We start from the raw sequence: 25,122 nt of genomic DNA on the forward strand, positions 1-25,122 counted from the left end.
GGGATGGGGATGGGATGGGGATGGGATGGGTTGGGGATGGGGATGGGATGGGATGGAATGGGATGGGTTGGGATGGGATGGGATGGGATGGGATAGGATGGGATGGGATGGGATGGGATGGGATGCGCCCAGCAGTTTTGCGCTGCGCCCCGCACCCTGCGCGCCTCTCCCGCGCACACGTGCGCGCAGCACCCAGCGCGCCCCGCCCGGCCCTGCCCCGCCGCGCGGCCATTGGCCAGGAAAGTTTGTTTCGGCGGCCGATTGGCCGGGAGCCGCCGGGGGCCGCCAATGAAAGGCGCCGGGCGGGCGGTGCGCAGCAGGCGGGCAGTGGGCGCTGCGCGTGGAGGGAGCCGGGGCCGGAGCGCGCAAGGTGCGGGACGGGACGGGACGGGACGGGACGGGGGTGCGGGACGGGACGGGACGCCGCTGGGGGAGCGGGACCGTGCGGTGCGCGGCTGGCGGAGCGGAGCGGGACAGTGCGGTGCGCGTTGGGGTGCGCGGCTGGGGGAGCGGGACCGTGCGGAGCGGGACGCGGCGCAGCCCCGCGGGCATCGTCCCGGGATGGTGCCGGTGCCGCCCCAGAGCCGGGCGCGGCTTCCTCCGTGCCGCCCGTGTCGGAGGCGCCGCTCGGCTCCGCGCCCTGCGGCTGGGGGCGGCTCCGCCGGGCTCCCGGCTGCGGTGCCCCGCGGGGGACGGAGCCGCGCCGGGAGAGAGCCCCCGGTAGTGGTGCGGGGCGGCTGCAGTCCCCGAGGTGCCCTGAGCCCCCGTCGGTGCGGCTCTTGGGGAAGCCGCTCGGGGCCGTCGGGGTCAGCTCAGCGACCGACTGCTGCAGCGCCGAGCTTGTGCGCCTGGGGGATTCGTCCCAGGCTTCGTAGGGGCTGGGAAGTGCTTGCACCCCTTGGTCGGGCCATTGACGGCTCACTTTTACCTGGAAAATCCAGGTCTCTGCCGCAGATGAGCAAACAAACCAGAATAACTGAAGCCCTCCCTTGGCACAGCATGGGGCTGAGTAGAAGGGGCTTTAATTGCTAAATAAAACCGTGTGGAACGGGTCATCGGGGAGCAGCTGCTCTTACGGCCTTACTCGAGGTACCTTTGTCACCGCATAGTTAGGGGATGAGTTAAATGCCTAATGTCAGCACTTCAAGGCTTCCACATTGTTGTAATCTCATCTCCTGCTGCCAGATGGCTGCGGTGGGGCAGTGCCAGCGTGGGGGCACCACGGGACCTCCCCGGCCACGGGATGGCAGCTTCCTGAGCTTGGTGCCAGCACTGGCCTCGGAACCCCCTCCTGGGACAGGTCAGCCTCTGTCCCAGTGGCTCCGAGCAGTGCTGCTGCTTGAGCTGTTTGCTGAGTTCTGCAGAAAGCTGGCTGCTCTGTGCAGTGTTGGTGGTCGGCAGCGAGGCGTGCTGGCCAAAGGGTTGTCTGCTCAGTGACACCTTCTCCTGGGCAGGTGCAGCTGAGGGTTATGCTGCTGCTGTGGCCTGTTGGTTTTCATCAGGCACCAGCGTGGTTCATGCCTTGGCCAGGGCTTTGCTCGCAGGGCTGGGGATGCCCCAGGAGCAGCAGGGTGAGGTGTGGGCAGCGAGGAGGGCTGGGCAGTCAGCACTGTGGCAAAGCTGCCTCTGCACCAGGCACGTTGCCCAGGAGCTTATCGGTCATCATCCTCAAAGGGGCTGGAGCCTGAGGCTATGCAGCCGTAGGTCAAAGGGCTTAAACCCTCTGAAAGGTTTATCTGTGCAGAAACACACCAACCCTTCCAAAACATACGGCCTGGTGTTAAGCTCCCTTTGGTGGAAGAATGAAGAACCATAAAGAACCACCATCCGTAGAGATGCTATCTTTAACTGTAATTTCACTTAAATCTGTGAAAGGAACAGCAGAAAGTGTCCCAGCAGGAGTGCACCCTTCCACTGCAGGCATGTCTTCTCGTGGTCACTCGTGACCAGAGGCAATGGGGAGCTTAACACCTTCCTCACAGAGTGAGGTGGATGCCACGGCTCTGCGTGCCTCTTCTGACAGCCTGTCCGTCCCAGTCCACCCCAACGGGAGCTGGGCACAACAGCCTACAAAGTCCCGGCTGTTCTGCACTTCAAAAGGGAAACAAAACGGCATAACAAGAAAAATACCTAACCTGGATCAGTCTGGATAATACATGTCCAAAGACAAATGGGCGTCTTTGCAGTAGACGGCTGTTTAATTTCCTGAATCATGAGAAGGGCACTTTTTCTGGGCACAGGGTGAAATACTGTCAAGTTTTAATTTGGCTTGGCAGTGTCGCACAACCAGTTTGAGCAAGTCGGGGAAGGCAAGTCTGGAACTCATTAGGGCTTGCTGCAAGGCCCTGAAAATTTGATTTTCAATCACTGTTGGGTTTAATTATTGTTGATGTCTTGCCTAGCGTATTATGGGATTCTTTCTGAGGAAATTAAAACAGCATGAGCAGGACGGCATTCTGTTTGGCAAATGGGTTGTTTAGATTAAATTCTAAATGGAGAGTTAAAACTCAAAACCAAGATAAAGCATGATGGCTGGCATTTGGTGCTCTCCTGGAGCTATTTCAACTGGCCTGTGGAGGCAGAAGGCATCAGGATTTGTGTACTGTTCTCACTCAATTCAGTCAATTTTTTTCAGGAGAAGAAAATAGCCTTCTAAGCTAAAAGTGCTATTCAAAGCCAAGGTAAAGCTTACTCAGTTAATACAAGTTTTGGTTCTTTAACTTTTTATTTCTTCAGTTTTTCAGCGTGGATTTTTCTCAAGCATCCAAAGCAGACAAACGGTAGGACAGGAAGAAAGCGCTGCTGTTGCTGTGGCCAGACCTGCAAGGTGCAGAGGTCTGGATGTCACTAACCTTGGGGAGAGGCAGAAGCCAGCCTCTGTTTGCCATCAGCACCATGTCTGGACACCTAAATACTCTGCGCACGTATCCGCAGATGTGCGTGGGAATGCTATTAAGGTTGGGAACTTGCCCCTTAAGTCCAAAATGTAGGGCTTTTAAAAAACTAGAGTGTATTGGAGCCTCAGCTTTCTCATTCATTTCTTCATAAACTGTGTCCCTGAATGAAGGCACACAGGATTTTTGGGCTAAGTCCACAACTGTGCTTTCCCTTCGGAATGACGCCTGCTCCGCAGCTCTCCGCAGCGCTTGGACAGACGGCTGCCTTTGTGGTTAGACACTGAGCTCTCAAACAGTGAAGGTTACGCCTAAAAGTAGTCTTCCACAGAACACATCTGTGAAATCTATAGTCTGTCCAAAGCCACTCTGAAGCAATCTGAGCGTGCAGCAATAAAGATAGTAAACACTAACTGCAGGGACTGTGCATGCGAGGCAATCACATCAGTCACTTAAATGCGCCAGCACTCTCTTCTGTAAACACTGTCAGTGACTATAAAGGCAACTTCATCCTTGCTGTTGGAAGTTGGACCTCATAATTGTTAACAATTAGACCATAGAAAGTTATTTATCTGTTGGAGGCTTCTTGTGTCTGTAGTTCCCGGTTCTGCTCTCCATTAGCAGAAATCCAGCGTTTCACTGTGGAACGCTGGTACCTCCGTAAAGCTGCCTGGTCCTGGCGAGGCGCCTTGCCCCTGTGTAGGTGCAGGAGGTTACACGTGGCCCAGGGGAGGCGACCGTCGCCCTGTGTACCCTCTGTGAGAGGTGGTGTGCTGCTGTGACTAAATCCCCGCTCAGAGCTGCCAGCGTCATTGTGTTGGAGCCAAGGGGAGGAAATGCTGCTGCAGCTGTCATGGAGAAACAGATGTTGATCTTAATGCAGAAACCTGCTTAGCTCTGTGAACAAGTATTTATAGATATGAAATCATAAAGCACACATGGGTTAAAGAGCTTATTTTGGGACTTGGACTCAGGACTAAACCTAGCCCCATAAAACACAATTTACAAGTTACAAAATCCTTCTCATCCTGCAGGGAGGGAGTGTCTGGAGTATTTGTTTAGGCTGAGAATTTTCTTTTTTTAAATATATAAAAAATTTGTATTTCAGCCATTCAGGAAAAGCAGCATTTAGCTGTCCTAGCTTGAAGCTATTGCTTCACTTAAGGATGAGGCTGAAAGAAAGGGAAAGGTTTTGGGGAAGCTATTCCCACTTCTTGGAAGAGGACCTGGAAAGAAAAAAATAAAAGTACTGTCCTCTTAGCAGGAGTGTGTGACTGCAAACCTACCCAAAAGCATGGTGGCCAGGTGCTCGGGCTCTGCAGTGTGGGAGGTGGCACAGCTCCTCAGCTTCTGCAGCAGGGCTCTGGGCAGCCCCGGAATGAGCTCTGACTTCCCTTGCTGCCTCTGGGCACCTGGAGAAGTTCTGCTGTACTTCACGTGCTCTGCCACAGTTCCTTCGGGCACACCTTTGGCTTTCTCATGTCTCGATCTCTGCAGCTGTAAAATGTGAATGGTCAAGCTGGGGAGGAATTTAGGAGGACCAAATCAATGATGTTGTATTAAAACCTGATGGGAGTAGCTCCTGAAGTGCAAAATGTCAGTGCAGCGATGGAAGCCCCAGCTCCTGATGATGGCTCCACACCACTTCCACTGCTGGAAGTGGGAAGGACAAAGCTGGCTTATGGGAAGAGAATTGATGACTAAAATGAGACACTTACCTGAGCACTTTGGAACTTATCACAGCTGCTGTTTAATTAAATTTGGGTGGGTTCTTCCCATTCCATACACCTACTCGCAGCTTGTTTTGCTGTTATAATTGAGACCAAGTGTCTGAAGCACTGTCTTGGTTGTGGAAAAATCTATTCATTGTATTTTTTTTAATTTGCCCTTCTCTTATCATTAATTCACACATTGTTAGTGGAGAAAGGAATCCTGCCAACTATGTGCTCTTGGAAGAGCAAGATATTTGCAGAGGCTCTGGTTCTGTTATCTCTGTCATCCTGTAGGTTGAGATCTGGCAGCTCTATTGAAATAGTTTCCTCAGATATCAGTGCCTTTCCCTTGTCTTTATGCTGCTAAAATAAAAGGCAATAAACTTCTTCCTTTGCAAAGTGTAATATCAATTAGAGCCTCCAGTATTCTAGACAGTACTAACTCATTCACTGTCTAACCTCAAACTCTCATTAGGATTTAAGACAATCTTTGTGAATGTCACTTTTTCCGTGAGCCTGGTAATTTGGATAGCTGCTCAGAATCTGGTAGGGAAACAAATAGCTCCTAAGCTAAGGCTACAATAGATGTTTTTCATCTATGAAAAGAAAACAAATCAAAGCTATCCTTTGCTGTTCCAAGTCAAAATTATTATAGGAGCATGTGCAGAACTGATTAATGTACTTCGGACAGCAGTTGCTCACACTCGCACAAGTTTATTCCATTTGCAGCCCCTTCAAAAATAAGGTTGTCCTGAGCTGCCCATTCCAGAGGCTGTTCCGGCTGCTCAGAGGGCTGCTTTGGGTGTTCTGCTCGGCTCTGATGCCCGTGCCCGCAGTGCCGAGGGGCATTGCTCTGCTTCCCTGGGCTCTGCCGGTGCTCACCAGGGAGCAGCTGGGTGGCCTGCAGGTCCTGCTCAGCGCTAGCTCCTGAACAGCAGCTCCGCAAGAGCTACTTGCAAGCCTTTTGGGGCGTTTTTTACCCCAGTTTGAGAGGCAGGCTTAATGAGAAACAGGTGATCCTCTTCCTCAACAAATTTATTAATAAGTTTTAGACTGGAAAACCATTTAGGAAAATGCTGAGTGAGATGGATTGCCCATCCAAATTATGAATTAAGATGCTTGAGGTCAGGCTTTTGAAAGGCGACTTCCCCTACCCAAGGGAAGGCTGATTGGGATTCACCTACAATGATGAAAGGACCTTAACTCACTATTTTAGGAGGCGAATTAAATACTTTCAAAATATCAGTGGTTTTGTGGTTGCTTTTCTTTTTTTTCCCCATTCCAGAGGTATCCAGCCTTTCCTTTTGGGGCCTTTAGGCCAAGTTTTCAGTGCCTCTGTGGTTACCTGAAATTCTGGATCACCGTTTAGGTAACACCAAAAAGTGTTTTTCTGACATTCATTTGAATTCCACCTTGTGAATGCTGTTTAGCAGATAGCTCGGCCCTGCTGTGCTGCTTTGTTGAAAGGCAAACCGCTCGTACCCTAAGCAGCGACAACTGCCCTTGCACTTAAATATCTGTATACTAAAGCTAATCAAGTGATGCAAATCAAAGGCCCTTCCTTCTTTAAACAAGCGCACAAGTTCAGATTTATTAGGCTGATGTCATCCTTTTGCCAGCAGTAGGATCCACTGAAGGGAAAAACCTCTCCTGGTAATTGGACCAGGTTACTGACAACCCCATTTATCTGAGTGCTGCTGCTTTTCAGCTTGAATTAAGAAAAGAAGTGAGAATATTTGACTTGGGTTTCTTGCAGGCTCGGGGTGCCTATTACCCAGGCTACCTGGGCGTGCCGAGAAGCTTTTCCTAACCCACCCCTGGTGCTGCTGCTGCTACTTCAGGAGAGGCGAGGGAGGGGGGAATCCCCGGTCCAGCAGGAGGTTGGGGAGCTCACCCTTTTTGAGAGAGGCAATTATATGTGTGCTGGGACTGCAGCTGAAAAGGGGATGGCGAGGTGCCTCTTACACCTACCTGGATATAATAGAACAATCACTGCAAATCTGCCCTGGTAGACCTGCAGATGGAAGGAAAGTGCAACCGAAGAGGCTTTTTCTATGTACTGAGCCTGTCTTAGTTCCTGCCTTTAACTAAAACACAGCCCCTCGGACGCATTAATGTTTTGCTCTTGGGCTCGGCTGATTTTCCTCCCCCGGCCTGTGCAGGACCTCATAGTTCTGACCTGGGCTGCTGTACTTCTGCAGAGTTTGCAGCGTTCCCCTCATCGCCGTACAGACACCTTTTCTGCTGCATGTAAATGTTTACACCCTCCAGTTACTGGACTTCCTTTAAGGAAGCTTGACTTAGCTGGCTGTTACGTGAGCTTTGCTCTATTGTAGTCAAATAATGGCACCAAATTAATTGCTATCCATCTGTATCCTTGAGACTCCACAGTTGCGCTGAGCAAACCGGTCCCACCCATGCGAATACGATCTGCCTTTTCCTTTTTTTCTTTGTTCGGGGCTTTCTCAAAGCTACAATTGCTACAATCTCTGAAATTTGTTGCAGCTGGAGGAACCCCACCCAGGGGGTTCGCGTGGTGCCTGGACTGGGACTTTCGGGGCAGGGTGTCAAATGCCAAGGCCGCGAGGGCCTTCAGGGGCTGCACCAGAAGCTTGCCCTGTGTCCTTGGCTCTGCCACGCGGAGATGTGAAACCAGGACCGCGGCTCTCAGTGCTGTTGTCAACGTGTAGTAACTTTTTGGAAGCCAGCTTTTCCTCCCCTCTCCCTAAAAAGGAGGAGGAAGCATACTTGAGGTAGTTACGTGTCTCCATTGCCGTTTTTAGCCTCCAAATAAGGTGTTGTGTAACGAGTGCTTGCGGGATCCAGAAGGCTCGCTGCAGATGCAGGAGGGCCCCGCTCAGCCAGGCCCTTCTGGAGCTGCCGCAGCCGGCCCCAAAAGCCCTGCCAGAGGCTGGAGGGAGTGGGGCAGCTTGTGCGGCGGTGCCAGGGAGCAGTAACAGTGCCAGGGATGCCACCCATCCGCCCGTCCTCGTGTCCTCCACTGGCATGGAGCACAGCGAGCTGCCTCCTGTCCGACTGCTGCACGCAGGCGTATGTTCTTGGAAGCTTTCAGGGCCTTTGATTAATAGTGATACTAGCCAAATTTGCCATTTGGCTGGAGCTGCCCTGTGTGTCCCCTGGGACATGGGGCTGGCACACATGGGGCAGCAAGGCCCTGCTGCCTGGAGGAGCCTCCTCCTTCCAGGGCTTTTCCCAGCTGCAGAACTGCTGCAGTCCGGCTTTGTGGTTAGACCGAGGCCCCGGTGGATACGCAGGAGGAAAGTGGATTAAAGGTCTTCCAGGGGAGCGTGGTCTGAGCATCTCTGAGCAGATAAGGATCTCCTCGCTTCAGTAATTGTCCTTTTGTTGCAGTGACTGGCTTTGCAGCTGGAGCTGGCTCTGCTCTCCCATTTCCACCTTGCTTGTTGAGTCCCCGTCTGCTGCAGTCTCGTGCAGTAGCATGCTTCTGCTAGAGGAACAATGAATTTGTCAAGGCTGTCTTGACCCTGTGCTTGTGCATGGCCAAAGAGAGATGGTGGAAGGATCAGCCTAGTTTGGGCAGTCTAATAGCAAAGGAAGAGGAAGAAAGCTAAGTGTCACTGGGAAGAGAGCACCAGACTCATGACTGCGTTTCTCTCACGTGGTGCTGGTCGCAAATTCTTCAGCCAGGGTGGGTGGATGCCCCTGGGTGGAGGGGAGCGGGCTGCAGGCAGCGCAGCCTGATCTGCACCTGCTCGGCTGGGTGAGAGGTCGGTCTGCTGTTACTGTGCTCAGTTCCCTCGTGTCTCAATCGCACAGTCCTTAAAGGAAAGCAAAATACTGCTGTGGGCTCCTCCTGGCGCTTGGTTAATCTGTGTATTACAGACATTAAGTGGAGCTTCCTGATCCCGCGGTGACATGAGATAAATCAACCTCTGCAGAAGCAGCTATTAGCTGAGGATGTCAGGGTGTTAGCTTTCCCGCACTGCCCTTCTTGTAAGCTCTGTTTAAAGTTTGTATTAATATTAAATTTCTTCCACCCATTACTCCATAAAGCAGTTGGCTCTCAAGGACTGAGTTTCCTGGGAGCAGTGTGCTAGAGCTGCCCTGTACTTCTGAGGCTAAACAAAGCGGAGGTGTTAAGTGCATCCCGAGGCATTTTTTCCGCCCTGCAGATTGTATCAGCCTGTTCATCACTGTCTGCAGGAGGACCTCGGCAGCCACCCCGACTGCTGATGTTTTTGGTGGTGAGCTGTTTATCGCTACAGCGTCAGACTGGATGTGTGCAGACCACAAAACCATGGCAGCTAACGGGGCTTCATGTCCGTATTGAGCCAATTACACATAAGGGTGGAAAGTACTCGTGTTCCCGGGGATGCAGCTGTAGAAGGGAGGGCTCATTTCTGAGGGCCCGTGCTCGCAGTAGCTGCTGTGTCCGCTCAGCACCAGGCGGTCCGAGCCTGGCCGCTTTGTGGTCTCAAAGCTTGGCCGGTTTCCCTGTGGCGATAGCCTGGGCATGGCAGGGTTTTTACTCAAGGACCATTCACTGGAAAACACCCTAGCTTAGTCTGAAGTCTCCTCTTTCTTGGCTGTACTAAATCTGTGGCACTTAAAGCCGCTGTTGTGAGCAGAGTGGACAGAAGCTTATTTTAAAGGGCTTTCAAGTCAAGGGGATGTGCAAACAGTGTTTTCTCCATGTGTCATTGGGGACAGTCCCCTTGCAACAAGCTCAGTTGTCAAGCGAACTTCAGCAGACCAAAGGGCCGATGGCCAAGGTGTGCTGGACCGGTCAGAGGGTGATGATACACCCAAAACTTCTGGAATCGCAGCAAGCTGGTGGGGCTGGACCTTGACCGGCTCATAACTTCTAACCAGGGGTCTGTCCTGTCAGGGGGACCTGCCCTGGGAGGTCAGTGCTCCTTTGTCCTCAAGTCTAAACCAAGCAGGAATGACATTTTGTTTTGTTTTGCTTTTCCCGTGGCTCTTGGCGTTATAAATTCTCTATTTTCCAAAAATTGAGCAAACTTACCAGTGTCTAGGATGGCCCTGCCTTCGGCCAGTGTAGTGAACCACAGCATTACACTGACCAAGAAGCTGGCATATTCCTGAGATTGTTTAGAGATGTTTTTGTGGGTAGAATGGCCTCAGTTTCCTATCATTTCACTGCCTAAGAATTTCCTCTGCCCTGACTTGCTTTCTCCCTCTTAGTAGCAAGAATGCTATCAGACTAAAAGCCAAAATAGAAATCTTAAAGTGCGTTGTATATCTAGTCATGGTGAGCAGAATTTGCTTTGCTTCCAAGCAGTTTGTTGACACAGACATTTTTTTTAAAGGCGTTACAAATGTCTTCACTCCTCACGTCTCAAACTCTCGCATCTCTTTTAACATTGCTGTATCCCGATGGGCTTGGGCATAGGCGGAGTCCAGGACAGTCTGTTTCACATTCTTACTGGGTTTGGTGGGCTTTGCCGTGTTATAGGTCTCTTTTTTTCCCTTTTTTAATGAGAAATCTCCTTTTATGCATATTTGAGGAGCTAGAGCTGAGCCGCGAGGAGAAGCTCCATATCTGGGCAGGGAGCCCTGCTGACCAGGCAGCCCGAGCAGCCGGCACGGCTCCTGTTGTGGTTGGCCCCTGCGCTGCGATGGGAATAAGGAGCTCGGAGCTCCCTGCCCGAGGGAGAGGGAAGCGTGCTGTCCCCAGGGACATGGCGAGTTTCTTCTGCAGGTGAAACAGTGGCAGTTCCAGATGAGAGCTGAGACCTCAGTGTATCAAAGCTGATCCATTTTGCTGTATGCGTTTCAGCAGAGTAGGACCGTAGTGAAAGTTCAGAAGCACTTCCCCGGGGTGGTGTCAAGGCGGCAGGTGGGGAGGTGAAACCTGCATTTCAGCCAGTCTGATGAGCTTCACCAAGGCAGCATCTGCTGCAGGGTGGCTTCAGAAGTGTTCTGATATGAAAACTCAGCAAATCGCAGGCTCCCAGTGGGAAGAGCCCCGGGACTGCTGGCCAGACGGCGCTGGGGTGGTGCTGGCTGCTGCGACACTGCCTGCCTGCTAGTGTAGTCGGCCCCAGCTACACGTGGAGCTGGCATGTGAAGCAGAGGTCTTATCTGGACAAGTAGAATAAATTACCAGGACAGGGGCCCATGAACCCTCAGGCAGTAAAGAAATACCAGGTTTACATCCTGGCATGAAGGCTGCAGGTGGGTGGCCGCCCCTGGATGGCCGAGCTCCCACGCTGATACCTGGGGACTCCGAGGCTTCGGGTTGTCTTGCTGGGTGGCTCCATGTGCTCCTGCTGCTGACAGTGCTTTTCTCTGTGCTTCCCCTCTGCATGGGCTAAGTAATGAGGCTTTTCCAAATTAGTTTATTTAATCCAGATGTTTGCTTTTTGAATAAACAAACATTCATAGTCCCTTGTCTGTATTCAGCTTGTCTGGTTCATTAAGATTAGAGTTGTTTTTTTTTAAAAAAAAAAAAAAGTTAGGTATGTAGCACACGGTTCCAGAACTGAGAAGATTTAAAGTGGTCTGTGTGTCGGAAATGTAAATGTGTGTCTGTTCTGGAGAGCTGTGTCAGAGCTGAAAAATCAAAAGCATCCTATTTTCTGCATGCTAGAGGCAGGGGGAATGTGTGTGCATGCACTCAAGTGCATGTTAAGACCATTTAGAAATGTATTTTTATGAATTCCCAGGGTGAGAGGTCTGTCCTTTCAATGGCTTCAAAACGTCTGGAAAGACTGCAGGTGAAATCTGAAGTGAAAACTAAAGGTGAAGTCAGAGGCACAAGTGGGACAGCAGTCCCTTGGACAGAGGGGCTGTTGTGGACCATTTTGTACCGATGGGGCTGGGTTTCTCAAGGATGAGCGGTGTGGTGGGAAGAGAAATTAAAAGATGGGAGCTGGGGCAGGAGGAGCAAAGCAAGCGCTGCTTTAAGGAGCGCGTGGTCGTGTGGTGGGATGAGCGCAGCTCGGAAACACACGTGGGCTGAATTAAGATTGCGCAGGCAGCACCACCCTGCTCGAGCACTGCGAGCCTCTGCAGCCTTAGCTGTGTTGGGAAGGGCTCTGCCTGCGTGCACGCCAGTGCCTGGTCGATGCCTGGAACAAGCTGCTGCTTCTAGAAGAATGAGCGTACACAGACTGCGTGCATGGGAGCAAACACAAAAAGGGCATGGTAGTGCGAGATTTGTACGCGTTAAGTCTTAAGGGAAAATGAGCTTCAAAGTGGTCAGAAAATTGCAGGAGGCTGGCCTTTGACAATGCCTCCCGAGGACTGGGAGTACTGGGTGTGCTGGTGTGGGTGGCCGAGCAGAGCTGGCTGCAGCTCTGCTTGCAGACGGTAACCCCGTGGAGCTGCCACTGCTGCTGGAATTGTTTTCCTTAAGCCCATTTTTACAGGGAACAAAGGTGTCTTTCAGACAGGAGTCTGCGAGTTCCTGTAAAACCAGCCAGGCCAACAAGCCCAGCGCCCGCCGTGTCCCTCCTCCCCGATGCTTCCTGCAGCCCTCGCTTCTTGGCTCCCGCATTCCGTCCTGCATTCCTCACATTCACAAAGCCATGTTCAATAAGTCTGCGGCACAGACACTGAAATAAGTTTATTCTCAGCGTTATTGGCTCCTGCTGTGACTCGCTGCACTTGCCTGCCTGCTGCTGGGAGGCTGTCAGGGCTGTCTGTGCGGCAGCGAGCACCCATGTACGTAACTGCTGTGAGCACAGCACAACTGCGGTGTCTTCCCCTGCCGCTGCCTTTCCTCCCGGAGCCCTTCCCTGCTGCGTTTCCTCTTCACCATGGAAAGCAGCCATAAAGCCCAGCACCTGCGATGAGGGGATGTGTCACTCCCCAGATACATCTGAGCACCCGCAGGGCAGACGGAAGCGGTGCAGGCTGCGTTGCGGCTGGCAGCAGCAGGTCGAGGCAACCTCGCTGCACAGCAGTGCTCCTTGGCCGGGGCTCTGCTGCTGTGCCGCCAGGGTGGGCGCTTCTGGGGCGTCAGGTCCTCTGGTAGCTTGCACCAGGGTATCTGCTGCTGGCTTTACTGGTGTGCCGTGAAATCTCTCTGGCTTGCAGGGACGCATACGTGCTGTGTATAAGTTGATGGCAAATAATATTTCAGGAAGACCACAAGGGTGGCTGCCCAGCACCATGTGCATGCTAGATGTTCCAACTCAAACCCACCTTTCCTCACAATGTTCCAGCCCAGTTACAGTTCTGGCATGTGGTCTTCTCTCAATTTATGGTAAAAAAACTTCTACCCAAGCATCTCCGTGGAATCCCATAGCCAGACTGTGTGGACAGGGATCAGACAGCATCTGGGAGCTGTGGGGCATCACAGCGTGTAAGGCATGGCCAAAGTATTCAGCATCTGAAGGACCGAGTGCAGTGCTAGCGCTCAAGCCTTGGATGGTCTTTGAGAAGCAAACCTTTCCAACTGGTGTTCTGCTCTTTTCCAGATGTCCGTGAGCCAGCAGCAGTCGGGAAGAGGTGTGCCTTGCTTACGCTGCAGAGGGACGTGCATGGGCTTCGAGCCGCATTCTTGGAGGTAATGTCTCTGCTGGGATGGGCCCTACCTCTGAGGCTGTCCTTTGGGGTCCTGTTGATGTTGTCTTGGTGGCTTTGAGGGCAAAGAAGAGCTGCAGAGTCCTTGGGCACTGCTGGGATGGTGCAGGGAGGACACGCTGGCTTGCTTAGACAAGCGATGAGTGGAAACCACGCTTATGCTCCCTGCTCTCTGTCCCCTTCCTTCACTGGTACTGCTCTTTTATTTTAATTTGATTCATGGCTACTTTTTTAAATGGTGCAATTAGAGGATGGTTTGAATCATACTTGTTCCAGGACCCTGCTGAAATACTTGAGGTTGCATCAGAGTTAGTCTGTCCTTTTAAAACTTGATGGAAAAGTTGGCTAGCAGAGAATGGTCTCACAGACCCACCTCTGTTTTATAGCCATTGTGATTAGAACTGTAGAATACCCTGAGCTGGGAGGGGGATCCCCAAGGATCACCACGTCCATCTCCTTAAAAAAGTGAACGCGTGGCTATCAGTTCCCCTTCCAGGGGTCACCTTTTTAAAGGCACGTAAAGCCTCGTAGCAGGCGAGGCTCGTGCTCTGCAGTGGGAGGCTGGTGAGGCTGAGGGGTCTGGTGGTGCCTTCGTGGGACAGTGCCAAGGCTCACAGCTCTCTGCTCCTGCCCACGGCTCGTGCCAGGAAAGCCTGTTGGCCTATGTCACCAGCCCAGTTTGCATTTACCCTTTTAACATGGCTGGATCTTGGTGGCAGAGCCTCTGAAAAAACGCGTGCCTGCTGCCACCACGGTCTATCAAAAGGACGATCTCACTTGTTGCTCGCAGGAAAATATGCAAGTCATGCAAATGCAGCCAGGAGGATCACAGCCTGAGCTCCGACGTGGAGGATGACCGGAAAATTGGCCGCCTGCTGACGGATTCAAAGTACGCCACGCTCACTGCCCGGGTGAAAGGCGGGGACGGCGTTCGCATTTACAAAAGGAACCGCATGATCATCACCAACCCCATCGTGTCGCGGAAGGACCCCACCTTCGACACCATCACGTATGAGTGGGCTCCGCCGGGGCTCACCCAGAAGCTGGTAAGGGAACACAGCTCGGCTTTGGAATAAAGGTGCCATGAAAAATAGCAAAGCAGGTGGTCTGCCTCACAGAGCAAAACTGAACGTAATGTTTAGTATTTTGGAAAGCCATGTAAATAGCCAAAGCAGGTAGAAGAGAGGAATGGGTTGCCTTTGGGCTTTTATAGGCTTGCTTACATTTCTAGTAGAAGTCGGTGCATGTTTTGTACCAAGAAAGCTGGCTCTTTTGGTAACGTTCGTGCCCAATGAAACACTGCTGAGGAGAGATCCCCCCTGGGCAGTCCTGCATGCAGCCCACAGAGGCACTGCCAGGCTCAGAGAGCCCAGAGGGGTGTGGAAGCAAGTCCTGCAGGCCTTTTTGGGGTGTTGTGAGCCCTGCACAGCCAAGTCTGGGCTGGGGTTTGATCGTCCCTGAACATGCCCCGAGGAGGCTGCTGAAGAGGGAGATGGCTGTGAAAGCTGTGGGACACACGGAAGGGTGGCGGAGCTGCACCAGCCACACGTTAAGCCTAGGGACCTGTTCCCACTACATCCAGCTCTGTAAATTACACTGTTACGAAAATGGGCTTTAATGATAAGGCAGAAATAGCTGTCCTCCGTACAGCAGTGGTTCTCTGCACGCTGAGAATTGCCATCGGTCATGGTGGACTTGTGATAGGCCTGGCACCTCCACTTCATTAAGCAGGAGCATGGCTGGCGCTCCCTGTGCCTCCGCAGGGCAGACGGCCGCTGCTCATTGTGCCCCAAGCACAGCGCCGCTGCCCCTCGGGCGCTGGGCCCGCGGCCGCAGAAACGCCTTCATGGAGCCGGGACGTAGCAGCCGGTGTGTGCTGCATTCGCTTCCTGGCTTAGCTTTTTGTATTGCTGCTTTCCTCCATTTAGGCTCCGATGTGCCAGGCAGGGGGGTGATGGGTCTGGAGTAGTCCTGGGGGTGGGTGCCGCAGCAGCCGGCCCCTGTCCTCCATCCCTGTCCCCAGACCCCCAAAAAGGGGAGAGAGCAGGCTTCGTCCCATGCTGTGGGGGCAGGCCGAAAGCCCCCAGCCCCGTCCCACCTTCCTGTGCCTGGTTTGCCTGGGTCAGTAGTAACGCTGCTGTGGGAACGCATGGAAGTGGTTTCAGGCGTGTGGAAATCAGTTAGCCAGGAGAGGACTTCTGGAGGGAAAGCACTTAACTGAACTTTAACTCTGCTGTGGTTCTGAAAACATCACACACTACGCCGTCATTAGCGGACAGCTTTTGCTCTTCAAATTAAACAAATAGTTTAAAGCTGCTTATAATTGCAACCAGATTTTTTTTAGAAGATGAATTGGGAAGCAAATGTGGAAATTGCAGCTGCAGACCCAAGTGACAGACCTGTTATTTACTCTTAAACTCAGTAGTCCTCGCCCCGCTGGGAAGGCTGTACGGGAGGTGCCACGAGGTCCGTACTGGCAGCAAAGATGGGCACGCAGCTCTGTAACCAGCTTGTGCTGATGGGAGCAGACCCCTGGGCTTTAGTAAGGGACCAAAACTCCCATTTACTTGACTCCACTGTTTAATCATAGTGCTACTGCTTGTAGTTTCCTTTCTTTTACTTTTTTTTTTTTTTTTGGTAGGAGCTAGCAAAGCTGGAATGTTTGTTTAACCAGTGTTTGCCTTCCCCAGGTCCCAGGGGGAATTAGGGAACTTGTTGAGGGATGGGGAGAACAATGATGGCACTTCTCCAACCTAGCATGATTTATTAAGCAGCTGCCCAGCCCAGGATTTATCAGAAATTCAGTTTTCACTGCTAAAAGCTGGCTGCAGAGAGGTGCTGCTGGCAGCTGGCACCCTGGGACAGGGTCAGCTCTGTACAGTGAAGGAAGCCCAAAGCCTGCTGTTGCCATGCTGCTTCCTTCTGTGACCCTGAGCCCAGACATGCCTCTGGCAGGCATGCATTTGTGATTGCAGCGTGCAGCACTGAGCAGCAGGGCACAGCAGGGATGGGTCCTCGACAGCTCCATGACCCAGAGCATCGCTTTCAGTCCCTGCAGAGCCAGCAAGGCAGGCATTTCATGGAGCTTTGGAACTTCTTGCCTCCCGGAGTTGAAGTAGTGCCTAAACAGATTGGAAGTTATCTTAGTTCAGGTAAACAGTGCTCAGGAACTTTGGAGACAACCTTGATAATTTTTGGCTTAATGATCAACTTGACAAACTCAGGAAGAATATTGGATGTCAACAATTCTTGATTAGTTCAAAAGGGACTTTGGCCAAAAAGCTTTTAGTGCATAACTGACTCGCTCCAGTGATTTCCTTCTGAAGGCAAAGTGGAAACTGGGGATTTTTTTTTCATATTGTTGTCCTGAAGTGGATGGTCCAATAACAGGGGAAGCTCAGAGTATGTTTTCATTAAGCCATGCCTGGATAAGTTATGGAGTAGATATTTAGGGTCTTTAGGGAAAGTGGAAAGAGTAGTTCATAAAATATCTCTTAAAAAAAAAAAAAAAAAAGTAGTTAACAGTGCTGAAAACTTAAAATGGTTTTCCTCAAAATCATCTGTGCTAAGGCACCATAATAAAGCATTTGACAGCAGTAATACATGATAGCAAAAGAAGCAGCTTTTTATCCTTTATTTCAATTTTTGGTGTCAGGTTGAATTATTTTTCCTGGTCTATTCTCTGGACACATTTTAAGACATCTGCAGTTATAACCTTAAGCATTCCCTTGACCTGGGGAGTGAACTCCGAATGTCTGCACAAATGCTGAGAAGTGCCACTGACCAGTACGGCTGTCCTTTTAGGAAAGGCTGGAGGCATTGCTCAAAGCCTGGCACCAGAGAGGAGCACGATGCTCCAGATGCACGTGCTGGCACTTTGCTGCTCTCGTAGCGTTGGTGCTGGCCCATTTGTATTGCATTCTGTCTTCCACTGAGATTACACCATGCTACTCTCTGCTGGTGCTCTTGCTGCAGCTGAACCAAGCCAGCAGGCTGCATTGCATACTCTGTCTTAAAGTTCATCACCGTACAGCAGCGAGATATTTGGTTTGCTTTTCTTTCCAGCTGTCAAGTATTGATGGCAGTATCTTTATTTTTTGAGGCACGCTGTGTGAGGCCTGGGATGAGCTTTAAGTAAATTTCTGTCTTTTGCTTCTGTAGCTTCTATTAGGCCTTTTGGCTTCTATGAAAACCATCTTTGTAGCAAATGGTTTTTACTGCATCCTCTGGCTTTGTAACCCATTTTTCCCAAGCAGCGCTTTCTCCCGTGAGGCTACCACCGTGCCTCTGAAAACTTCTAGATACCAATCCTACCAGTGCACGGAGGCACAATAGACTGAATTTTGATGTCTAATGCAATATGCAGCAACATTAACGTATGCTCCAAGACATGGGGAGGAAGGCCTGACTCCATTAAATCATTTGTTTTTTGCTGTCACAAAACTTAAAGGGGGAATATTGCCCTGAATATTGCTGTTTGGCTGCAAGTAGCTGAAGTGGAAAGTGTCTTTGAAATTTGCACAAGCATGATGAGCTGTTCAGTGTCACCTTTCTGTATTTAAAAGGCCATATTGAGCCAGACTATGTACAGTGAATAGTTAATCACTTCTCCATTCCTTTAAAATTCAATTTTCAAATGCTGACCCAGTAAGAAACAAATCTAATGCAGCTGGATGCTGGTCTTTAAAACTCAATGGCAACGAGCCAACTGGCTGCCCGTCCGCTCTTCACACTACAATAGGAAAAATGTCTTGAGTGGGAAACTCCCTTCCCTTTAAGCACCAGGGCAGAAAGAAGTTAACAGCGCAGCCCCCCCCTTCCTGCAGATGTTGATCCAGCCTGGGACAGACCTCTCCGGGATCCTTTTCCTCTGCTACTATGGCAGTGGCTCGGGGCCGGCTGAGTAGGAGACTAAACTTCAGGGATGGTTTCTTGGCATTTGCTTCCCACTTTGCAGGGCATCGGTGGCAAAACACCTTCCCTTTATTGCAAAATCAATAGTCTGGTAGTGTGGGTATCGGAGATGCAGACTCAACAGACATCTGATTTTTAATTAGGATTTTATGTGAATTGTAAAGGGACTTTTCACTGTAAATTGCACCGTGTGCATTCAGTGCGGGGCTGTGGGGTGCTGTTCTCATGTTCCTCAGGCTCCCAGTCCCTATGGGCAGGGTGACACCGGCTGATCTCCAGTTTACAGATGAACTTTGATGGGTTTCTGGTCTGTTCAGCAGCCTTGTTGTCTGTCCTGCTGCTGGCGAGGGAGGGTGTGTTGGGATCTGGACGCCAACCAGCGAAGCCAGCAGGAGCTGGGGGAGCTGTCAGTAGGTCGTTGTCTTTTGGCACTGCCCGAAGTGCACGACATGAGGAGCTTCATGCAAGCGTAGCCTGCGGTGTCTGACGCTGCCATGATCTGGTTCGGGTAAACACTGTGAAGTGTGAAGCAGAGCAAACCCACTTCTGCCTCTGTTTTCTGAGGATGAAAACTGTCAGTGATCAACGATAGCCTGGCTGCTACCTGCATCTGAGAAAATGTGGACTTTTATTGCTAAATGGCGGGTTGGAAGTTGAGAGGGGGAGGCAGGCAGGGGGTCGGTGATGCTGACTGTCGCCTCTTGCCCCCTCCAGGCCATGCAGTACATGGAGCTGCTCCCCAAGGACATGCAGCCGGTGGCGGGCACCGACGGGGCCTACCACCGCCGGCGGCAGCTGATGAGGCAGCTCCCGGTGTACGACCACGACCCGTCCCAGTGCCGCGGCCTGGCCGAGGGCGAGGTGAAGCTGATGGAAGACTTCGTGAAGAAGTACAAGGCCGAGGCGCTGGGCGTCGGGGAGGTGGCGCTGCCAGGCCAGGGCGGCAGCGGGAAGGAGGAGGGGAAGGCGCAGGACACGGGCTCAGCAGCCGGCAAGACCCCCGAGACCACCAATGGGGCCCTGGAGAGCACGCCCGCGGCAGGGCTCTATGTAAGTGCTGCGCTCTGCGGCGGGACGGGCTGGTGGCAGTGCCCTGCGCCTGGGGTGCTTTGGGGGCAGGTATGGTGTCAGCTGAAAGAAAGCAGTAGGCAAATGTGCCAGCAGGCATTTCCTTTCCTTGTTTACAATACTGCTGCTGCTCCTCCAAGCCTGCTGTAATGCCTTTCCAAACCAGACGAGCAGTGCTGGGATGCCTGGTGGTGTCACAGCGTGGTGTGCAGTGGTGAGAGAGGCACCGGTGGGGCCCTCCTGTGCTCCTCCATCCCAGCTGGGCACAAGCCATGACAAAGGGTTATCTTTCCTCCCGATCTTCACCCCTCCACAGCGGATGCCTGTTGAACCACCAGGGCATGAAAATGCCTTTTGTTTCCTGCTTGCTGTAAGAACCAATGATTTCAACGTTGGATTCTTGGCAGCTCTGAAAGATTGAACTTGATACATTCCCAGGTGATGGTATAAAAATAAGATCAGAAATGTGTATAACTGCAGGTTCAAGTATTTTCAGCTAAGCCTCCAGAATGGTACAAATAGAGAGAATACAAATGACTGTAGGTGGTGGCTCAGGCTAATTAATGCAGAGCTATGAACATGGAGATAGTACTGCGGGGCCATGATTACTCTGGAGAACTTTGAACAGAGCATGCACGTCTCTGGACATAAAAACACATTTCCACAAGGAAGCAACTGAGATTCCCTAGCACCCTTTTAGATTTATGTTCTCCAAGTGCCGTTGAGTGGCCATGGTGACTGCTGAACAAATGCTTATCATAACATATGTTGAGTGAAAATATTTCATACTGGCCCTTGTGAGGGTAACTTGCAGCAGAGGATTTAAAGCTGAAAAAAAAATGGTATCTGAATGTTTTTAAGACAAGATTTTTCTAGCAACTACTAAACTAAGATTGTAACATGTTAAGAACAGTTTTCATTTTCATTCCTTATTGGGTAATGTCTCCCCTCTGCTATGTCCTTTTCTATTAACACATATCTGACTTTCAGAGTCCAGTGATGCAGCAGAAGTTTTTCAGTATAATAAAACATTGATTTGGACAAAGAATTTTAAGCTAAAAGACACCAAAAAAGGAAGGTTTCTATTAAATTAATTAATAAAAGTCATCTTAGCAATGAGGGTTTATTTAGACTACAAGTTTGTCCTTCCAAATAAATACATAACTGTGATGTTATTCTTCTTAGACTTTAAAACATTATTTTTCTAGAGGCGCAAACTGGAAAATGGAATTGCTGCAACATCAGTTGTAGGAGATGTTCTGTGACTAACATGCTGTGCAGCTCAGCTCACAGCAGACAGCAGAGGACTATGGTTTCTCACCACACCTAAGACAGACCTCCTATTTCCCACTCTACCAGAACACCCATCATTTAGTGTGATCTCCGGTGCACGAGTTAGAATGGCTGAGGTAAAGTGGATGGACTATGTCCCAGAAAGGTGAAATGTGCTGAACTTCCAGAAGATCTGCTGGTTTTCACAAAAGTGCGTGGAGATGAAAGTTCTGCCACAGAAAAATAAGACAGAAACTTTTCTATAGTAACTTATGTCTGTGTTAAATAGTACCAAGTTGGAAGAGGAGGAGGCAGAGGAGGGCACCTGCCCTGCAGAGCAAGGAAGGATGGCAGCCCACCTCGGTGTGGGCTGGCCTGGCTGGTGTTGGGATGTTCCCCATTTCCTCTGTGTGTTCCAGGCCTGCTTCTGTGGGGCACCCTTGCATTGTGCAATACTGTACAGTGTGTGAAGTGGGTTGTTTCATAGCTATGTGGTAGTAATTTTTGAGCCCTTGCTGTTTTTACTAAAATATCATAATTTCCCTTTCTTCCCTGCTATCATATCCATGCATGTTTCCTTCATTCTGTTCCTGAGATTTCCTGTCCCTTGTGCCCCTCTAACAATTAACCTGATTCTGCATGCTGTAGTGCAGACTGCGTAACAGATTTGTCAGTCCTTGAAGAGACAGTCCAAGATGCAAATGCTCTTATTATGTAGCACTTTGCAATATGTGTGAGGCCAAAAGTCAAGATGTGAGCAAAAAAGCTCTATAAAGACTCAGATTAGATGTTATGGGGACCGAGAAATGAGGTGCCCAAAGGCAACGGCACTGGAAGCATTTATGTCCGTGCTCAGAGCTGACATGTAGATCCGCACACTCCAGATGCGGAGGTTTAGGTGCTTCTAAGCTTGTGTGACCGGCTTCTATGCCTCTCCCAAAGCCCAGGTGTTAAACACAAACCCTGTCCCCAGGGCTCCTGAGGAAGCTTCCCCAGGACTCTTTCCGCAGTTGCTCTGCAGGACACCAGAGGTGATGCCCACGAGTGCCACTGGGCTGCCCGGAGCCCTTTCAGGACATGGTGTCCTCAGCTGAGAGATGTTTGTGCTGACCCTCAGGGACATGCAGGACTGCAGCAATGAAGCAGGCTTTCTGAGAAGACATGACTGCCTTCAGGGATGGGCCTGGGGCAGTGTGGTGCTCGGCTGCACATTTTGGAGATCCTGATTCTGAAGCGCTTTGTCATGATTCTTCATTCAGTCCATTAAAAGTAGGACGCGGATTCTGGTCTGTTTGGTACCAACCCTTTTAGCCAGCTCCAGCAGCCTGATTTCACCTCCTTCAGTTCAAGGTGTCAGCCTGAGCTATAGATATACGAAGGCTGGCTGTAAAATATCCTGGCTTTAGAAGAGAATGAGCCAAGAAGGCACCAAGTGCTGCACCAAGAAATAGGCAGGAGTGATTTCCTCATGTCTGTGTGGTCCCTGCGTGAGGGCAGTCAAGCCTCCTGTTGCACACTCAGGCCAGCTGTGTTGAAATGGTGTATAAAGGAAAGCACACTAGGCCAACATAAATCACCATGGGCAAGGCATCTGAGCTCAAACAGCTTTTTGAACTCTTCTCACCTGCAGAGAGGGGCCCCATCACTGCAATATGTCTGTCCTATTAGCTAAATGTTTTCTACCGAGCACAAAATCATCTTTAACCCTCCCAGAACTGGACAATCTTTCAGTGTTTTATTGGAATCAAATAAATCAAATCCTTAAGCAGTTGACCAAAGTTAGCCATTGTCCCAGTATGTTTGAGGCCAGCAATCTCACACGTACTGGGCAGAAGCCTCAAGGCAGCCAGGGAGCCCCTTCTGTGGGAGCTGCAGTTGCAAAACAGCAGCCCGGGGAGAGAGCAGCCTGAGAAAGCTTAGGGCAGAGAGGGACACTTTCTTGGCCAGCACCTCTGGTAGCTGCACTAATAAAGTCTTCACTCATCTTCTACATGACGGAGATGTAAAGTGAGTGCTAAGCTGTAATCCCATCTCAAATTTGAAGTGCCACTTTTTAATTAGTGTGGTACATGACAGGAGAATATGTTACATGATGCTTAGGAAAAGCCTAGTGAAAAAAAGAAAGGAAGCCACAGAAAGAAACAGCAAAATAAGTTTTTTTTTGTTTTTCTTTTAACAGTTCTTATTGGCAAGAAGTTTGAGCTCAGACTTGGAAAGCTGCTCATGTTTGTTCTTGCTGCTAGATCTCGCAAGATAAGCGGGGCTGGGGAGGGTGAGTGGGGACTGCTGGAAGGGTGGAAGTGTAGGGGCAGCTGTGGGGCTGGGTGCCCTGGAGCAGCGAGATGCTGCTCAGGTCTGGTGCCCTTGGGAGGAGTTGGGGATGTGGGGACACCAGTCCCCTGGGGTCAGCACAGAATTCATCCTGACCAGACCGTCCTTGTCGGCGTGCTGTGGTGCACGGCGAGTCACACTCTGCTGGCCACAACGCTCTGAGTGTTGCCACTCCACGGAGTTGTTTTGTTCTTCTGTCTCCTACAAGAACAGAAATAGCATGGCTTCTGCAGCACGCTGGAAGTTTATCCATTCACTTGCATAGTTCTTGGGAGTGCCTTGAAATGCTGCCGGAGCCCGTCAGGGTGGAAGGAGTACTGTAAGCAGACATAGTCCCCTCCGGGCTCACAGGAAAGCCAAGTCAGAAATCGTTCAGTGGCTTCTCTCACGCAGCCTTCCCCAGAACACCAGACTTGCTGGTAAAACAGGAGATGCCCCTCACGTCGGTGGCACCACTCCAAGGGCTGCATGGGACAGTTCCCTAAGGTCTGGGCTGGACAGGGGAGACGGCAAGAGCAAGATGTGTGGCATGTGGGAAGTAGTTGCCCTGGTGGTGCAGTCAGGGTGTTGCTCCTCATCCACAGCATCATTGCAGCATCCACACAGCAGCTCCACCTTCTCCAGCCCCAGGGCAAGTTGCTTAACGCTGCATCTTATTTGTATAAAAGCTGCAAGTGGCTGGTAGAAGCCTGGCCTGGCAGCCGAGGTTGTGCTGGAAGGGGCTCCAGCCCTGGAGCATCCCTCTCGAGGGCCGACCAAGCACCGCTTGGCCTGACCTGGATTACCCAGACTTAAACGGGAACTCGAGTGGCTGGCCCTGGGCTGGGAGAGGAGAGGTTGAGAGCTCACTTTAACTAACCACAGGGTCACCCTGCAGGCACAGAGTAAGCCCCGTTAGTCTCATCTACAATATGCACAGAGGATAATTAATCTTCAAATTAACCAGGTCCAATTCTCTTTGGGCTGTTGTAAATTGAGAGCATTGTGCTGAAATCTGCAGTGACGGCTGTCATATATAGGCATGTATGTTAAAAGACAGTGACAAAAGAACAAAGTTCCCAATCCTGTGCAAAATATCGGTCTTTGACATGCCACGTGTTTCTGCACTGTCGGGTGTCTTAACTTTTTCTCAGAGTGTTTTGATTTTAGTGCAGGTTGTTTTGTATTTGGGGGGAATACCCAAGGCCACGTATTCAGCTGATGGGGGTAGTGCCAGCCTTATCTGCCTGAGGACCTGGCTGGAAGAGAGTGAGCACTGCTCCAGATGAGGGCTGCCAGATGCATATTTATAATGACTTTTAATTACGATTTGGTGCTCCCCCCATGCTGAGCACTGGTCCAAATGTTTCCAGAGCATGTGGGCCAATGGGTTTGGAGATGTTGCTCCTGTTGGCCGTGAGTGCCCTGTAGTACTGTCAGTGTTTGCTGAGTCCTACTGCAGGATTAAGACATTTGTTCCCAGCACTTCTCTTGAGCTGCAGCCCGTGCTTTCTCTTCAGCTTACTGTTTCCTTCTCTTCCACCTCGCTGCACTGTTTCTGTGGCCTCACTGCAGACTGTTTTCTGCTTGCCATGCCTTCCAGGCTGATAGAGCTGTGAAATTTGGCTTTGGCGTTCTTAAATTTATCTCCACAGAACAAGAGCTAAAACAAAAACAACCTAAGCTGCGCAGGCCTGGAATTACACGCTTTATTTCCCCTGTCCTTCTTGGCGCTATGGGACGCCGAGCAGGAACACAGAGGGTCCCTTCAGGCCGCTTGGAAGCAAGAAGCGTTGAGGACACGCTCCGAGATTACACGCGTTGTTCTGTTTTGCTGAGCTTCTTACCAGCCGCCTAATTAAGAACGATGCGTTGAAAAAATGCCATAAAGCAGAGCCCTAATCAAATCAGCCAGCACAGGCAGCGAGTGCCGCGTTTCCTCGCGCCCCGTGCCATGCGGTGGGAGCGTCACACGTGCCCTCTCTTGCAGCACTGCGAGGCCTGCAAGCAGGCGGTGCCGGCGGACTGCCCCGTGGTGTACGCGGACCGGGCCGGCTACACGCGGCAGTGGCACCCGGCCTGCTTCGTCTGCTGCCAGTGCGCCGAGCCGCTCGTCGACCTCATCTACTTCTGGAAGAGCGGGGCCGCCTGGTGCGGGCGCCACTACTGCGAGAGCCTGCGGCCGCGCTGCGCTGGCTGCGACGAGGTAGGGGCGCGGGGCCTGGCCACGGCCCGCTCGGGGCTCGTCGGGTGGCACCACAGTGTCAGCCTGGGCAGCGGTGCTGGGCCGAGGCACTGCCAGCCGTGGTGGGGAGGAGGGAGGTGGTGGCCGTGGTGGTGGCCACGTGCATGTCTCGGTGGCACGCGGGCCCCACTCCTGAAGCGCTCCAGGTGTTTTCGTGACACTGCGGGGCTGG

At 51.3% G+C, this 25,122-nt stretch overlaps 1 protein-coding gene across 2 annotated transcripts in view; it reads left to right on the plus strand.

Annotated features, from left to right (window-relative positions):
• Positions 1 to 291: 291 nt before the first annotated feature.
• The window catches only part of LMCD1 (LIM and cysteine rich domains 1), a 29,222-nt gene continuing 4,391 nt past the window's right edge, over positions 292 to 25,122 (plus strand). Inside the window, exons 1-5 of one of the 2 annotated variants that reach the window (XM_035337522.1) lie at positions 292 to 370; positions 13,036 to 13,124; positions 13,932 to 14,187; positions 18,770 to 19,105; positions 24,696 to 24,911. In XM_035337522.1, coding sequence (XP_035193413.1) covers positions 13,036 to 13,124; positions 13,932 to 14,187; positions 18,770 to 19,105; positions 24,696 to 24,911 — 897 coding nt within the window. In that variant the 5' untranslated portion in view covers positions 292 to 370. Of the gene's footprint in view, positions 371 to 2,658; positions 2,682 to 13,035; positions 13,125 to 13,931; positions 14,188 to 18,769; positions 19,106 to 24,695; positions 24,912 to 25,122 lie in introns of those variants that run through there. The other variant, XM_035337523.1, reaches the window with a different exon arrangement.

The sequence above is a fragment of the Oxyura jamaicensis genome, chromosome 12 (genome assembly GCF_011077185.1).
Source record: "Oxyura jamaicensis isolate SHBP4307 breed ruddy duck chromosome 12, BPBGC_Ojam_1.0, whole genome shotgun sequence".
Taxonomy (NCBI): Eukaryota; Metazoa; Chordata; class Aves; order Anseriformes; family Anatidae; genus Oxyura; species Oxyura jamaicensis.